General features: G+C 42.0%; 1 protein-coding gene across 4 annotated transcripts in view; it reads right to left on the bottom strand.

Moving 5' to 3' along the window:
- Positions 1-12,857: 12,857 nt before the first annotated feature.
- The window catches only part of AFF1 (ALF transcription elongation factor 1), a 210,229-nt gene continuing 204,379 nt past the window's right edge, over positions 12,858-18,707 (bottom strand). For all 4 annotated transcript variants that reach the window (XM_066385023.1, XM_066385024.1, XM_066385025.1 and 1 more), the window contains 2 exons: positions 17,739-17,944; positions 12,858-15,683 (listed from right to left, as the gene is read on the bottom strand). In XM_066385023.1, coding sequence (XP_066241120.1) covers positions 15,562-15,683; positions 17,739-17,944 — 328 coding nt within the window. In that variant the 3' untranslated portion in view covers positions 12,858-15,561. The remainder of the gene's footprint in view (positions 15,684-17,738; positions 17,945-18,707) is intronic.

The raw sequence follows: 18,707 nt of genomic DNA, 5'->3' as shown, positions 1-18,707 counted from the left end.
GAGGTATAAGGTTTTCAACTTTAGGATAAGTATTGGCTCTGAGGAAGGAAAACTGAATCATACGAAGATCAAAATAATTTTTAACATATAATCAGAACTTTAAAAATGTGGCTATAATGAACATTGCTTTTTAAATAAGTGGAGATTTTATTTATTTATTTATTTATTTATTTATTTTCTTTTTCTGAAGCTGGAAACGGGGAGAGACAGTCAGACAGACTCCCGCATGCGCCCGACCGGGATCCACCCGGCACGCCCACCAGGGGCGATGCTCTGCCCCTCCGGGGCATCGCCCTGCCGTGACCAGAGCCACTCTAGCGCCTGGGGAGAGGCCAAGGAGCCATCCCCAGCGCCCAGGCCATCCCTGCTCCAATGGAGCCTCGGCTGCGGGAGGGGAAGAGAGAGACAGAGAGGAAGGAGGGGGGGGGGGTGGAGAAGCAAATGGGCTCTTCTCCTATGTGCCCTGGCCGGGAATCGAACCCGGGTCCCCCACACGCCAGGCCGACGCTCTACCGCTGAGCCAACCAGCCAGGGCCATAAGTGGAGATTTTGATTAATTCAGCGATCCTGCCATTGTTAGCTAAACAGAACAATTTAGGAAGAATATTAGAATTATTTCATAGAGACAAATATTTATTCTGGTTTGGAACCAAGTCTGGTGAGTTATGTATATGGACAGTATTGTTTAACTCCTCAGAAAAACTACCATAAAGCAGAGTGTGTAGGCTTGCTCATTTAGTCCTGCACAGATTTGAAGCCAGTGTTATAAATTTGTTCTGAACAATGGTAACAGATGTTTAGAGCTCCCCCCAGATGATGATTTTGAAAGACAGTGGTCTTTAAAGTTCTGTGTATCTCTTTAACACATCATGTTTAATAGGGAGATTTTTTTTTTTAAGGGGACACAGAGTCAGAGAGAGGAATAGATAGGGACAGACAGACAGGAACGGAGAGAGATGAGAAGCATCAATCATCAGTTTTTCGTTGCGACACCTTAGTTCATTGATTGCTTTCTCATATGTGCCTTGACCGCGGGCCTTCAGCAGACCAAGTGACCCCTTGCTCAAGCCAGCGACCTTGGGTCCAAGCTGGTGAGCTTTTTGCTCAAGCCAGATGAGCCCGCACTCAAGCTGATGACCTCGGGGTCTTGACCCTGGGCCCTCCGCATCCCAGTCCGACGCTCTATCCACTGCGCCACCGCCTGGTCAGGCAATAGGGAGATATTTGATTGCTAGTATTTTTACTAAAGAGATTTTATGATACCATATATTCCAACTCCTCTCTTTTTTGTTCCAGGTGAGGAAATATAGCAACAGACATCCTTGCACAAGGTAGATGACTGTTGTTTTGCTTTCTGGCTGGCTGTATTGACTAGACCCAGTACAGAGAAAGTGACTAGCATCCAGCTGGGGCCAAGGCTTTCAGAGGCCAAGTCACCAGTTTCTAAGCTCAAGTTTTGTTCAACCCTCTACTCTCCAACTTGGAGGAGGACCCTGAGGGAATTCAGGCTGTGGCCTATTGCAATTATTTTTTACATACTGAGAATTTAACCTTTAAAGTTTACCTTGTTCGTGACTTTACAGAAAATCATGTTAAGCAGCATCAGACAAGGACCCCCACCCCTGCGACTGGTTTGTCATTAAGTGTCCAGTGATGGCAGATTCTCAGGGCTTCTCAAGTTCTGTTTTATAAAACCTTCCTAATTCCCACTCGCAATCCAGTTTTACTAATTGTTCTCTAGCATAATTTAAAATGGTTAAGTGATTTTTAAAAATTTAAGCAGAGATGGAATACAATATTATATTAGTTATTTTGAAGTAGACAGTATAGTGAGTTGACATTTTATGTTACAATGTGATCACTCCACTAATTCCAGTAATCATCTGTCAGCATGCAAATTTATCACATTAGACTATATTCCCCTCCCCTTACCCTCTATCTCCCCACCCTCTCCTCTCTGACAACGGACCCTTAGGTCTCTGTTTCTGAGTCTGGTTTTGCTTGTTATGTTCCTTTAGGGTCCACATATAAGTGAGACCATATAGTATTTGTCCTCTGTCTGACTTATTTCACTTAGCATAATAACCAAATCAGTGATCTTTTTCTTTTTTCTTTTTTAACGGGAGAGACAGATACAGAGAGGAGGGACAAACAGGAAGGGAGATGAGAGGCATCAACTTATAGTTGCAGCTCCTTAGTTGTTCATTGATTGCTTTCTCATATGTGCCTTGACAGGAGCAGGGAGAAGGAAGGACTCCAGCTGAGCCGGTGACCCCTTGCTCAAGCCAGCAACCTTGGGCTTCAAGCCAACATCCTTTGAGCTCAAGCCGGTAAGCATGGCGTCATGTCTATGATCCGACGCTCAAGCTGGTGACCTCGGGATTTTGAACCTGGGTCCTCAGCATCCCAGGTCAATGCTCTATCCACTGTGCCAGCGATTTTCAACCTTTTGCATCTCATAGCACATGTTAACTAATTTTTAAAAAATTTTGCGGCACACCAAAAATATTTATTTTGCTGATCTGACAAAAGAAATAATTTTGATTCATGCACATTAGAGGGCTATTATTGTGCTGGTTGTTTTCATTTATTTTATTTGACAATCTAAGGGAAACGAGGTCATGCCCTTGAGTAAGTAGTCAGGTATTGCAGACTTTAAAATTCTTGCAGAACACCAGTATGCACACCAGTTGAAAATCGCTGCTCTAGGTCTATCTGTGGTGTTGCAAATGGCAAGATTTCACTTTTTACTGCTGTGTAATATTCCATTATGTGTACCACATCATTCATTCATTCATCTGTCAGTGGACACCTAGATTGCTTTCATATCTTGACAAATAATGCTGCAGTGAACATAGGGATGCACATATTTTTTGAATTAGTATTTTCATTTTTTATAGATAAATACCCAGAAGTATAATCGCTGGGTCCTACCTAAAAATAAATCTATTTTTAGTTTATGAGGCGTACTGTTCTCCTAAGGGCTGCAGCAGTCTGCATTCCCACCAGCAGTGCACAACAGTTCCCTTTTCTCCACATCCTCGCCAGCACACATGAACTTTTTAGAGAGGCAGATAGGGAGAGAGAGGGGGAGAGGGAGAGATCAATGTGTTGTTCCACGTATTTAAGCATTCATTGGTTGATTTTTTTATGTGCCCTGACTGGGGAGCAAATCCTCAACCTTGGAGTGTCAGGACAATGCTCTCACCAACTGAGCTACCCGGCCAGTTGGTAACAGCCATTCTGACTGGTGTGAGGTGGTATCATTGTATTTTCTTGACAATTAGTGATATTAAACATTTTTTCATGTCTGTTGACCATATTTGTATGTCTTTGGAGAAGTATCTTTTCATGTTCTCTGCCCATTTTTCAATTGGATTACACTGGGGAATCATTTTCGGTAGCATGAGGTTTTAGAACTGTTTCTATATATTTCTGCATCGCTGATTCCAAATATGAAATCCCTTTTTTTGGTGCATGCTCTAGTTTTTATGCAATTTTAATTTCTTTTTGTTACAGTTAATGGCATGCATTGGTTTTTAAATTGGAGTTAAAGGGCAACAACTCTTGGATTGAACATAACCACAAAGCAATTAATGTTTTACAAACATCACTTTTACATAATTGTAGTTTTTAAATGTAAAAAATTATTATCTGATAAAAACACCCTCTTATTTTAAGATTAAATCATGGCTTCTTCGAGTAGGCGTAAATGTAAGAATAGTCCTGACACCTTCTGTTATATATGTGATTGTTACACACTTCAACGTCAAAGGCGCAATAGTTCATCATTTGTTACACATGCATATATTGCCTATTTTCAAGTTCCCCTTGGCAATCAAGACAAGAATTGGGCTCCTCATATTGTATGTCATAATTGTGAGGAAATGCTTTGTGACTGGACAGAAGGAAAACACAAAGGAATGCCTTTTGGTATTCCCATGGTTTGGCGTGAACCTAAGGACCACAGCAGTGACTGTTATTTCTGTCTGATCCATACAAAGGGTATCAGCAAGAAAAAACGGCATATGATCACATATCCTAATATTCCTTCAGCAATACGACCTATCCCACACTCTGAGACACTCTCGGTGCCAGTTTTCAATGGTTTTATTTCTTCTAAGGACGAAGAAAGTGAACATGGTGATCAAGTGTATTTTGATAAGATGCATGAGGAAAGGGTTGTAGAATCTGAAGGGTCTTCTTATGATGCCAAGCAATCATGAACCCCTCAGCAGTTTAGCCAACCTGAATTGAACGACTTAGTAAGAGATTTGGGCCTATTAAAAAGAGCAGCTGAGTTATTAACCTCCAGGCTTCAAGAAAAGAATGTACTTCACCGGTCAGCTAAAATATCCCATTTCAGGAAGCGTGAACAAATTTTTGTGGACATTTTTTCCGAAGACAAACACTTTGTTTACTGTCATGATATCAGTAGTCTTCTCAGCCAGCTAGGTGTTACCACTTATAGTCCAACAGAATGGCAGCTATTTCTTTCTTTTCTTTTTTTTTTTCCTGAAGTTGGAAATGGAGAGGCAGTCAGACAGACTCCCGCATGTGCCTAACCGGGACCCACCTGGCACGCTCACCAGGGGGCAATGCTCTGCCCATCTGGGGCATCGCTCTGTTGCAACCAGAGCCATTCTAGCGCCTGAGGCAGAGGCCATGGAGCCATCCCCAGCGCCCAGGCCAACTTTGCTCCAATGGAGCCTTGGCTGTGGGAGGGGAAGAGAGAGACAGAAAGGAAGAAGAGGGGAGGGGTGGAGAAGCAGATGGGCGCTTCTCCTGTGTGCCCTGGCCAGGAATCGAACCCGGGACTCCTGCACACCAGGCTGACGCTCTACCACTGAGCCAACCAGCCAGGGCCTGGTGGCTATTTCTTGACAGCTCTAAATGGAGTCTGAAATGTGTTCTCCTACACAATGATAATGTTTATGCAGCGGTTCCAATTGGTTATTCAACTCATCTGCAAAAAGATTATAATGACATAAAAATTGTCCTTGACTTTCTGAAGTATGAGGAGCATAACTGGATCATTTGTTTGGATCTTAAAATGGTAAATTTCCTGCTATGATAACAAAGAGGTTTCATGAAGTAGCCTTGCTTTCTGTGTTTGTGGGACAGCCGAGCTTGGGAGAAACACTGGACACAGAAGGAGTGGCCAAAACGTGAAGCTCTGGAAGTAGGGATGCAAAATATTGTGAATGAACCTGTAGTTAATCAAGACAGGATCATTTTTCTCCCACTTCACATCAAACTTGGCTTAATGAAGCAGTTTGTTCAGGCTTTAAATAGAGAAAGTGAATGCTTTCAACATATTATTTCTGCTTTTCCTGCCTTGTCTTTTGAGAAGATAAAAGCAGGTGTATTTGATGGACCTCAAATTCGAGCCCTCATACGTGACGAAGAATTTGCCAGGAAGATGAATAAGGTGGAGAAAGCAGCATGGCAGTCTTTTGTGGCAGTTACAAAGAACTTTTTTTGGCAACAAAAAAGCAGAAAACTATGAACTTCTGGTTCAAAGGATGCTTTTGGTTTTCCGCGACATTAAATGTAACATGAGCGTTAAGATTCACTTCCTGAACAGTCACCTTGATAAGTTTCCCAAAAATCTTGGAGCTGTTAGTGATGAGCAGACTACTGCTGGAGCATCAAACTAGATTGTCCTCAACAAGTACACAAACGCAAGAGCTACAAACACAAATATTTGCCTGAATAGAATTTAAATAAGTTTTGTGCCAATTTTGTGATGTTCTATTTCGAAATTGTAGACAAACTCTGATGCAATCATATCTTTTAGTGTATTTACTGCATTATATAAATTATATTTTCACAAAGATGATGCCCAAGAAGACATTCTACTTCATTATGTTAAACTAAATGTTGAAAATTTTACAGTAAGATGAAAACCTAAAATCTTGAATTGCAAAAAACTGTAGCTTACAGAGAAAAACTAGTGTCGGATTTGAGATCAGCACACTTGAATTAGGTAAGAACAAGGGTTTTTGTGGATGCAACAAAAATCTTATTCCCCAGTGTTACTTTTTTATTGTTATATGGATTTCCTACATATTTGGGATATCAATCCCTTACCAGCTATATTACTTGCAAATGTATTCTCCTATCAGTATATGTGAGTGTTGTTCACTTGGGCTGTTGCCTGTTGCCTCTGACCAGGTGCTAAATGAAAGTCCCCTTCCCCCATTGCTGAGGTCCTCTGAGATGCAGGCACTGGAGCCAGCTCGGGAGGGCCATGCAGCAGAGCAGTCAACAAACTTGAGCAGGTTTCTTAATTTAGAAATCAGAAGGAAAAAGCTAATTTCATAGAAAATGAGCTAAGTACAGGAATAGGCATTCCACAGAATCAGCAATACAAATGGCCAATAAACTTGTGACATGATTAACTTGAGTTATCAGAAAAATGCAAATAGAATACAAGGGTTTTCTTTTTGCAGCCAAAGCAGGCAAGAATGTAAGCTTATACCCATGGTTGCTTTTTAAGAGCTTTTCGGGAGAAATGGTTTGTTAACATCAAAAGTTTTAAATCTGGTTTATCTTTTGACTTAGACATCCCCCACTGTCAGAAATGTATCCTGTGGAAATACTTCTAAGAGTGCATGATGATGTGTGTACCAAGATTCCTACCTACTTCACTGTGTGCAACAGCAGAGTATTGGGGGGGGGGGGGTCAGGGAGGTTTAAATAGTGAGATATCCTTATTATACAGTATTTTTTCAGGCAAAATAGAATTAGCATAGAAAGACTGATGTAAGTTGAAAGAAGTCAATATCCAAATTTATGTTTAAAAACAAGTGTAACTGCGTACAAATAGGTCTGGAAGAAGAGGCACCGAGCGTAATGGCTGCTGACTCGGGAAGGCAGGGCGAAGCGGACGCTGGGGAAGGCAGGGTCAAGCAGACTTCCCCTTGTATGTTTTGCTCTATATGCTTTGTTTCGTTTGATTCCTTCAAAAACTAACCTATTTGTAAATCAGTTTGAAAACAGTATTTTTTTAAAGAAAAATTCCAAAATTATTCTCCCATATACGTAGGCTGGGGAACCTTGCAAAACCACCCTCCCAGGTTTCTTCTTACTCCCGCGAAATGCTTATAATGTTCTCAGTTGCAGTCCTGGGTACCAAGTGCTGCCTGCAGGAGGAAATTCTTTGAAGATTACAGGACAAAGATGGAAAGCATGGAGTTGGATAATTAATTAAAGACATTTTTCTAAAGCCCATGGGAGCGGTGTAGTGATTTTCCATGTCCAACAGTATCCACAGAAGTAGAAATGTGTGTGTGCGTGTAATTCTGTATGTGTTGTTGCTTAGATGATAATTTACAGGAATATTTAGCAGTGGAGATACAAACCTGTAATTCTTTCTGCCTCCCACACAAGAAATAAGGGGAAGACTAGGCCCTAATTATAGAGAAGGGTGACTTAAAGTACTTATCCAGGGCAGGCAAACGATCTTTTAAATCTAAAATGGAGTCATCGTTTAGGAAGTCCTTCGAGGCCCTCCCATCTATTAGAAGAGCACAGTCTATTATCACAGCCCTGGTGTCTCGCTCAAGTCGCTTTCAGCCACATTTAAACAGGGAAACCACAAACACTGAAATAGTTCTAAGACAAAATAGACGAGTATTGTTATCTTACCATAACCAAAGGCACAGTAGTTAGACCCCTAAGACTTGCTGGTTTTCAAAGGTGTTTGGACTGGGCTGGAGGGTTCTAAACGCCACCGACATCCTGACTAAAAGTAACCTAGACTGTGACAACTTATGTTCCCCCAAACCCTGGAAAACAGCGAACAAGTGTCTATTTAAATAATTCAGGCCCCAAAAGCACCTAAATATACTGCTCACAAATATTAAAGAATATTTCAAAATGAATATGAAGCGATTAAAAAAAAGCATTTGATTTTTATTAAATAAGAACATCAGAAAAGCAAACAAGTAAAAAATTGTTCAATTATGCAAATGAGATGCAAAAGCAACTTTTATTTCATTGGTGAAAATACACTATACAAAAGGCTGAAAGTACTGGAGTATCTATCTGTATGTTTCCTGATCCCCTCATTTTTGTGAGCAAGTAGTTACCTGCTTATAAAAAGACTGAGGGCACAATGGGAAATTACTACTTCCGTCCAAGTTGCCGTTATTCAGTGGGAGTAAACCTGACTCGCCCAGTGTCTGGGAAATAGCCCTTACCTACTTAAGACACCAAAAAACAAAACTGCAGCGAACACTGGGAGAAGTCAACCTACTAAAAAACTGTCAAATGCCATAATGAAAAGAAAAATCTGGAGAGAAATATTTACAACATAGTGAAAGGTTAATATCTGAACTATAAATCAAAAGTAAAAATATGAACAGCCTAGAAGGGTCATTTATTCCTTTATACTGCTCAACATCCCTTTTCTTCATTAACAGAACTTTTCTTAGTGAAGGTAAAAATCTCCCCCACTTCTACCAAGGTAGGCAAAGTGCGTCTATCATATGGGCCACATAATCCATGCACTGCAAATGACAACTTATGTGATAAAAAATGTATATACACTCAGTACCACAGAAATAAAAATGTCAATTGAAACATCGGAACACACCGTTTCCCTGTCGAATTGGGGGATTCTTTCCCTTTGCATTTTTTAAACAATTCCAAAGACTGGTGAAGGAACAGCTTCTCAGTGCATGCCAGGATCTGAATGAAAGGTTGTTGGAAACGGGAGAGCCTGGTGGTCATCTCTCAACCAGACTCAGCATCATGAACAATGATTTTAGGTGCCCCTGACATGATACAACATGAAGTACACAGCATCTCCTATGAAGGATTCTTGCCAAATAGAATCAAGTCTCTTGATCTAACCTAATTTTCAGGAAATAGAGGAATGAATTAAAGAACATGGGGAAACAAATCCAAGATGTAGGACATTACAGTAAAAAAAATGGATGGGGGTTGTTCTGAATTAAGATTAAAGCGACCTAACAGCTACATGTAATGCATGAAATGGCTCAATTCTGGTTCAAATATTAAAGCTTAAGATCTTTGAGGGAGGGGACAACTGCAGAAATTTGATTACAGACTAAATATCAGATGTTAGGAAATTGACTTAGATAATATAATGGTACTGTGGTTTTGTTGAAAAAAAAAAAATGTCCTAGGAAATGCATGCAGAAAATTGTAGGGGTGAGACACAATTCATCATAAATATACACAAGCACACATTTATACAAAATAAGGTCAAATGTTGAATCTACTCAAGTAGTTTGCTAGAGATGATCACAAAAAGCATTCTTCACGATATCCCAAATTAGAAGTAATCTCAATGTCTAACAAGGCAGTTGGTTAAAACTAGTAAGTACAACCAAACAATGGACAGCTACTACTGAAAATTTGCAATAAACATGACATGGAAAATTTTTGTGTAAAAGATGAAAGACCAGGAGAGATTTTATAACCCATCTTCCAAATGAGATCTCTTCCCTGAAGCTTCTTCACTTCCCTTTTCCCAGCTTGCCACTGTATGCTAGACCAGCTCGCGCTGGCTTACTGCACGCAGGCTCGCCAGGGCTGGGACCGTGCTTGTTCATTAGGACCAACACAAGCGGAAGTCACCCTAACGTAAGGAAGAACAAAATTAAAGAGGTGGATAGAGAGGTCCTTACCAGAGTTCAGTCAGAGGCTGGAGGGTCAGGTGTGGGGACAGTGTGGTGAAGGGAGGGAATAAATGGAAGTAGACCTGTTTCTGAGTGTGTGCGCCAGGCCCTAGAAAGCGCTCTTGGTACATCATCTCATGTGATCCTACTCAGTAGACATCAAATCAACCAAGTTTGCCAATGAGAGAAGAAACCCAGGTAGGTTGGTATAGCAAATCGGTGAGCCCCGACTCAGGTTCAGGAAGTCAGGTCCTTTCTGATTTCACAGAACGTGAGGTAGAGAATTTCTTTCCGTGGCAAAAGGAGACCAGATGGCCTTTGGATTCCTTTCAATGCCAGCATTCTACATCTGTCTGCCCAGCGAGCAAATAGCAAACAGGCAGACCTGGTCACGGCTGTACCTGGCAGATATCAGAAGGATAAAAAGCCACACTTCTGATATCAGGCTAATTGATCTGTGAATTAGATCTTGGAAATAAACTGAACAGATGGATGAGCTACCCTCTGCCCACACTTTTCCTACTTTAACAATAAACACATATTGTGAATGAGGGTACATTATTCAACGTGTCTCTTTGGCTATAAATGGTAATTAAATATAACGATTTTAGGAATTTTTTTATTCAGGCAAAAATGGAAGCATGATTCAACCCCAATGATTTCTCTAAATTTTTATTAATTTTTTTACAGCTCGATCCTCTTGTGAAAAGGAAGGAATTTGAAGATGAACAAATCAATTACACTCTTTTTTTTTTAATAGCAATTAATCCTCATTACAGAGAACAACAAAAGATCTGTGGCACATTCTTTTTGGAAAGATCTTTTGCAAATTTTTCTTCTAAAAAAAGAAAACAAACTATAATTCTCACAGATCACGTCTCTTTCAAAGGACTATACAAGGCAGCTAAATTTTATTCACAAAAGCCCTAAGTTGCAGTTCCATTGCAGAAGTAGATAAAATACATGGAGTCCCCTTTGCTTGTGTTGCACATCTTCCCACTGAAAGCATCACTGCCTCCCTACCCTCCGTCCAAAACCACTGTGCAGTACAGCTGGCACACCGTTCCACAATAATGAAAGAAAAGTTCATATTATTTTAGAGATAGACCAGTGATCATTTATCAACTGGACAATTTATTCCTTTTAAAAACAATTTTAATGATACCAAGATTTGACTTTAAAGTTATAAGAAAGCAAAAAATATAATATAATATAATATAATATATAATGGTAATAAATAAAAAAAAAGGCAACCCTGCTCAGGTATCATCCAAAACGTTATCACATTCAGAAAAAAAAAAAATTAAAACAAGATTTGGGACACACACATATAAACCCATACATACACATACACACCAACATGAACAGTGTATACTTGTTATCTGAGGGCGATGTGCAGTAATTTTAACAATACATGTTGACGGCCTGAACAAAAGGCAAAGGTAATACTGCCTGTGTTGAGCATCGCTTAAACATCTACTTTTAAGCAAAGCAAGTTATCTTAGGTCAGCCACTGCCCGTCTGACCAGAGCAGCTTGGCCAGCCTCCCTGTCAGTGGTCTTATTTCCTTGTCCTTCCAGGCCGGTCTAGTAATATCTAGGCCCACAGAGAGTTCTGTGTGTCCTTCCTGCCCTCTTGGGGACAGAAATATGGGCTCTTTTCTACCCATCACAGTACCTGTTGATATCTGGCACATAGTGGAACAGAATATAGTGTGAGTTTTCTGCAGAGCAATAGGAATTTTACAGCCACCTTAAGAAAGGTGGTAGATGGTGCTTGTCAATCCATCATAAATAAAATCTAAAGAACATGGCCAGTGGTCACAATTCATTCTCAATCACTGAGAAACCAACACAACTAGATTGCGTACGAGATTTACATCGTTGAAGTACCACTCATGGTGTTTGGAGGAAAATCCCCAAAACCATGCTAAGATGCCACTCCACCTCTGCAAACAAATGGCAAAAGAAAAAAAAAAAAGGCACAGGTAAAACCTTACATCCATAAATTCTAAATAGGACCAAAAGCAGAAGAGGCCACCCACGGAAGAGGGGGGAGGGGAGAAAGGAGCAAGTCCGCCACAACCCTGACACGCCTCCACAGCCACAGTGCACAGCTTACTAGCCTACTTCCCAGTGGGCAAGTCCTGATATGTTTCCAAAAGAAGCCCAAAGACTCGTACACTGCCAATCAGTGGTAAAGAGTGTTACAGATGAAGTGGTAAACTTCTTCAAAGATTTTTTTTGTAGTGTTTGGAAAAATAAATCCTTAAGAAAAAAGTAGAATCAATGATGGGAAGTTGGGAATAAAGCCTTATTTGACATATTTACCTCAAGATGCACAAATATACACCAAACTTCCTGAAGCAGAAGAGCAAAAGATGCAAAACCCACATAACATCTCATAAAGCCATGGCGAAAACAACAACAAACAGAATTATTCCAAAGTCAGGTTTGGTCAACCAAAGGCACAATAAATATATCTAATTCAACTGGCCTCCTATTCTGTGGCATTTCATATATCAGAGGGAAGAATCATAAGAAAAAAATAAGTTCTTGATCTTATTAATGTTAATATTTAAGGTACCAATGAAGACAAGTTTTCAGTCAGAAGGGGATAGTTTTTTAGTTTTTACTGAGATCTGTCACTAAAGAATATAGAACATGGGAGATAAGTGTGGTCCAATTTGTCTAAGTAAAAGAATAGCTAAACTTTTGGTCAAAATAGATCTATAAAATAAAGGTCCTTTTCTTCAAAGACATCAGATGCTTTTCTTATTCAATATTGTGATTAAATCAATTATCACGTATGTCATTCTGCCGCAGTTCTAGTCCTGGTAATCCGCCTGCCAGACCCCGACTTCACCACAGCTGCATGTGGTCCACATTTTCACATCACTAACCCAGTGTAATTTAGTGTATTTCAGCGAAGTGCTTTTCCTTGTTTAGCAGGACCCTTACTCTGGCTAAAACCTCAAGTTTAGTAATCATCTCCAGTAAGGGCAGAAACATTCACATTTTAAAAAGTACAAGTGTTCTTCCATTTCCTAATACAGACACAGAACACTGTAGTGCCAGAGGTGAGATATCACACTCAATTCTCACTCAAGCTGTTTTGTACTTGTCACTGGGAAGTGGGCACTATTACACATATTCAAAGGCTTAATTTAAAAAAAAAATTTAACTTATTTATTTTGGGGGGGGGAGAGAGAGAGAGAGAGAAAGAGAGAGAGAGAGAGAGAGAGAGAGAGAGAGAGAAAAGGTGTGGAGGAATAGGAAGCATCAACTTCCATATGTGCCTTGACCAGGCAAGCCCAGGGTTTTGAATCGGCGACCTCAGCATCCCAGGTCGACACTTGATCCAGCACGCCACCACAGGTCAGGCAAAGGCTGAGTTTTATACCTAGTCCTTCCAATTATCTACTCAGTACAAATTTTGCTTTTCAGAATTTAAGCATGCAGAGAAAAAGTGCAAATGATTTAAAAGCCTTCTGATTTCTATATACAACTGTAACAGCCAAAAAATCTAATGAACATGGATTCATCAAGCACTAGCTTTTACATACTCTATTTAAAAGTAGGCACCATGAATTCTTTTTTAGGAACAATGCAGGTTGCAGTAAGAATCAGGAATAGTCCATGATCAAAACAGTACAAACTGATCTCTGCAAAACTATTAATTTTTAAAGGGATAAGTAAAAGTTTAATGTAAAGGTCTGGAAAAAAATCCCACAAAGAATAAGGCCACTGAAAAAGCATCACTTCTTTGGCACTGGCTGAGAAATCAAGCTGCAAATGTCCCCAGCCAGGGGAGCACTGCGGCTTGCCGACAAGACACTCCCTCCAGCACATCTGCACAGATCAGAACCTGTCCCAGAGAACGCATCCTTCCGCCTGACAGGCGGCTCCTACTGGGCAGTGCTAGGGGGGTGGGCAGGATTGGCTGAGGGACTAAAGGGGTGGGAATAAGGTGTTAAATAATTACCTATAAGCCTGGTTCTGGTATCTCCTACATATAAGAGAAGGACACACAATGTCACAAGCATTCAACCAACCAGGCAATTACTGCTCATTTAACAGGTTGCTTTTTAAAATAATTTAAAAAGGACCATGGCTTTGCTTTAGAATATCAAGACCACACATGAAGTTCTTATGCTCAGATATTACTACTGCCGTTAAAGCTCTGGCTATAACCTAAATGTAAGGTAGCAGATCTCTGCCTTAGCTAGTGATGGCAAAAGAACAGGCTGGATAAGACAGTGAAGGAACACCACTCACCCCGAGAAAAATAAGCATCACTCTCATCTACACATCCCTTCATTTATTTGCCATATTACCAAGAAAGTTCTTACATTCCTCATTAGGAGGACCTTAGACTTCAATATAAATAAAGATGGTCTTCTCTCCCTTCTTCACTAATGAATAAATAAAAAAATGTCAAACATGCATGGTAGGAAACAACATCTGGAGGGGCAGAGTGGGGTGAAGGGAGAAAAAGAAACCCATTGCAGAGATAACACTCCTCAATTTTAATGTGTGCAAATTCTACTTGTAAAAGGAATAAAAAGAATGGGCTTTTAAAAACAGTGACCTCAAAATGATTCTTGCAATAACCTTCAGTGTCAATGAAAATCTGTGCTTATGGGTATGTGGGAATTCTGATGTGTTCTTTCATTTGAGGTCATTCAAAAATGAACTTGGTTTAATGTGTATAACATGGCAAAAACAATTTATAAGGCCACAGTTCCTCTTCGATTTATCCAATCTGGTTGACTGAGAACACTCGAGTGAAGGCATGTGGTGATAAATTTTTTTAAGTCTGATTAACCACCCCAAATCTCCACAGCCTTTCAGGGAGTTAATTTCCCCCAGAAAATGAAGGGCTCTGAAAATCTAGTTTTGCTATAAATATAAAATAATTTGTAGCAGAAAAATATAGCCTCTCTAAGTAAATTTCATTTGTCTTTGTTCACTGACAAAACTCTGTATTGATTAGACAACAGGTATTACCACATAACTGTAGACCACAGATCAGCACCTCAAACTAGCTCTACCTATGCAATAATTAAAGAGCCCTTTAGCCAGCTGGTCACATATAAATGTTGGTTCCCTTCTTCCTCAAGGTAGAAAATTCAGATCCAGTCCTTGTTGACCGCCTTTTGCTGAAGCAGGGGTGGGGATGACAGCCTGGCGTCCTCCGACGGCTGCTGTGTGTGCCAGAGCCCTCCTGCTGCTCCGGCTCCGCCCACTCCACAGGCAGGAAGACGTCGGAGCTGGGGCAGCGTGCGGCACTCCCGGCAGGGGGCGGGCTTGCCTTCAGTCCTATCAACTATGACAATACTTGGTATTATCAAAGCCACTGTTTGCTGGCAGAGAGTAGGGTACGGTGGAATCCTTCACAATTTATGTTTTATAGATGACGGTTAGAATTTACTAAACAAATATTTCCCCCAAAACACAAAAGAAAAATAAGTCATCCACAAAACCCTACACCAAAATTCACTGTTAAAAATATTTCCTTCTGGGAATGAACTAACATGGTACTGAGATGACATAAATTTGCTTTTAGAGTTGAAACTGCTTATTTCATTTGCAACTTGCATCCAGCTGGTTAAAAAAAGTACGGAAATGTTTCCTGACCATCCGCAGACCCCGGCTGCCTCACGCTGTCCTTCAGTGAGGAAGGCGCCGTCTCCGAAGCCAGCCTGCTTATTTCTACTCTGCACACCCATCGGGCCCAACCAATGTCGGAGCAGTTCTTGAAAGTTTAAGTGGACAAGTGTCCTGGCCATCTCCTGGTGCTTCTCTTCTCAAGTGTTGGTGTCCTGATGAGACAAATATCTGGACTGTTTTTGAGGCTTCCAATGTGCAAAATAGTTCCCAAGGCATCCAGTCCCCTTGAGCCTCCACTAAGGTGTTTTGGTTCCTTGTTTCAGCCCCTGGAGACCCCGTCTTGCGTAGTGCACCAGGTCTGCCAAGCTGCTGTTGAGGGCCAGCGTGCACACACTGGTGCTGAGCTGAGCAAAAAACTCTGCAAACAAAGGAAAACCAAACACCAAGTAAACACACTTGCAAACAGAAACAAAAATGGCAACATAAACTCTTTTATTTGGTTGGTTCCAGAAATGATCCCCCAAATAGTTTGTACTTCCATCTATCACAGCAAATCACAATCTATGTAACCACCTGCCCATTTGCCACACACACCCCCCAACCCCCAGCCGGGAAGGGCAGGAGCTGGGCTTCGTTTTTATTTATTTATTTATTTATTTATTTATTTTTCCGAAGTTGGAAACGGGGAGGCAGTCAGACAGACTCCCACATGCGCCCAACCAGAATCCACCTGACACGCCCACCAGGGGGCGATGCTCTGCCCATCTGGGGCGTCGCTCTGTTGCGACCAGGGCCATTCTAGCACCTGAGGCAGAGGCCATGGAGCCATCCTCAGCGCCCAGGCCAACTTTGCTTCAATGGAGCCTTGGCTGTGGGAGGGGAAGAGAGAGATAGAGAGGAAGGAGAGGGGGAGGGGTGGAGAAGCAGATGGGCGCTTCTCCTGTGTGCCCTGGCCAGGAATCGAACCTGGGACTCCTGCATGCCAGGCCGACGCTCTACCACTGAGCCAACCGGCCAGGGCCTATTTTATTTTTTTACAGGGACAGATTGAGAGTCAGAGAGAGGGACAGACAGGGATAGACAGACAGGAATGGAGAGAGATGAGAAGCATCAATCATCAGTTTTTTGTTGCAAGACCTTAGTTGTTCACTGATTGCTTTCTCATATGTGCCTTGACTGTGGGCCTTCAGCAGACCGAGTAACTCCTTGCTCGAGCCAGTGACCTTGGGTCCAAGCTGGTGAGCCTTACTCAAACCAGATGAGCCCATGCTCAAGCTGGCGACCTCAGGGTCTCGAACCTGGGTCCTCCGCATCCCAGTCCAACACTATCCACTGCGCCACCGCCTGGTCAGGCGAGCTGGGCTTTATTTTAGAGTTGAAGTCATTACACTCAGCACGGTGGCTGGCCCTGGAGAATATCCAGTTTCTACTTTTGGATCAATGGCTGCAGGAAAGGAAAAAAAACCCAACATGTTTAAAAAGCATCATTACTTTGCCAAGAAATTAAGTTCTAAGAGGCTGTGAGGAAATTAAGTGGCCACAGCCAGGAAAAACTAGGAAACAGCATGACTCTGGCATTCACAGATAAGCACTGACAGTGGCCACCAGCACTGAGCCCAGCAGCTCTCCCTTCTCCTAAAGCCCGACTGCTCCGGGCCTCCGTCTCACACAAGTTTCAAGGATGTTTACGTATGTACGCCACACTGCTCGTTGCTAACCATCTTTCTTAATATGTACTGAAAACAAACTTTCAACTCAATAGTTCGGTCATGCTACTTCATATCTCCAACATGCTGGCCCTGGGGACAGTCAGTAACTTTCCTTCTTCATTTGCCCTGCCTTCTTCTTCTTCTTTTTTTTTTTCCTTTTTGAGAGATTGGAGAAGGACAGACAGAGACAGACAGACAGACAGACAGGAAGGGAGAGAGATGAGAAGCATCAACTCATAGCTGTGGTACTTTAGTTGTTCATTGATTGCTTCTAATACGTGCCTTGACTGGGGGGCTTAGCTGAGTCAGTGACCCTTTGCTCAAGCCAATGACCTTGGGCTTCAAGCTAGCAACCCTGGGGTCATGTCTGTGATCCCATGCTCCAGTTGGAGACCTAGGGGTTTCAAACCTGGGTCCTCTGTGTCCCAGATCGACACTCTATCCACGGTGCCACCGCCTGGTCAGGCTGCCCTGTCCTGCTCCCATTTCAGTTTAGACTGCAATGATGATGCAGAACTTCTGAAATGGCAAGGTGCTAAAGCCACTTCTAATCAATTTTGTTAAGATCTAGCCACAGAAATTCAGCCCCATGTCACAGAGCTCAAGAAAGAATTGCAACTAGATTATAGGGTGGAATGGAGAAACGTGAGAAGAGTAAATAGGCACACATTTCCTGTTCTTCAAAAAAAGCTGAACACAGAATAGCAACAGCACCACCCCCTTGCACTCCACATGCCCCAGTAATCCCACCACAGAGCCGTTACCTTTGTTCCTCCTGATAAGGACCTCAGCCTGCTCCCAAAGGTCGAAGGCGGCGAGGATGTGGGAAGTAATGGTGATGTAGGAAGATGTCATGTTTTGGATGCTGGCAGGCATCCTGCTGCTCCCCGCACTGCCAGCACTTGACTGGGCCCCCACAGTGCTGGCAGAAGAAGGCATTGGAGAGAGGGGGGATGGTGTGCCTGTGCTTCTGGAAGGTGGAAAATCAGAGAGACCTGTTCATCTCCTAAACCCCCAAACCACAGATTTACTGTCTCTGGAACTTTAGGCCAAGTCACAAAGTTTCAGTGTGTACTAGCCAAAATGACATTCACTTTTATAAGGTCAAAGAGACACCCTTTACCTTCAGTATTTTGAAAATTCATTTTATAAAATACAACAGGATGGGACCCATCAAATGGATGGAGGCCAGATGTCCTACACCAGACCTAGAATGAGGTGGGCAAGTCGGTACTCCAAACCTGCTTCTCACGCAGCTCACAACTGTCTGCTCCCGGGGCCTGGAGTCCCTTCCCTCCCCAATTCCACTCCAGCTTCTCCTTTTGAGACAACACCGCCCTATAAGCACTGTCACTTATTCATTCTCCCATCCACTCACTAAACATGACTAAGCACCGGCATCTGGCACTCTCCCAGACACTGGGGATGCACCAGGGCTTCCGTCTGTTATCTACTGCATTTCTCATATTCCTCACTGTTGTTCTATTTCTTCCTTGTCCTGGGTCATAAGCACCTTGAAGGCAGGGACCATTTCTTATTAATCTTGGCATTTCTAGCACTTAGCAGAGCAGGGGCTAAGAGAAGGCCCTTGGCAAACATCTGCTGAATCAGTGACTAAATGACTGTAGCTCAGTCAACGAGACGGAGATGGACAAGGAAGTATCACGTGTCAGAGGATTCACAGCCTTCTCTTTACTCTCCCCACTTGTCTACCTACCTGCACATGCAAGTGA

The sequence above is a fragment of the Saccopteryx leptura genome, chromosome 5 (assembly GCF_036850995.1).
Source record: "Saccopteryx leptura isolate mSacLep1 chromosome 5, mSacLep1_pri_phased_curated, whole genome shotgun sequence".
Lineage (NCBI taxonomy): Eukaryota > Metazoa > Chordata > Mammalia > Chiroptera > Emballonuridae > Saccopteryx > Saccopteryx leptura.
This window is presented reverse-complemented; position numbering and strand designations above follow the sequence as displayed.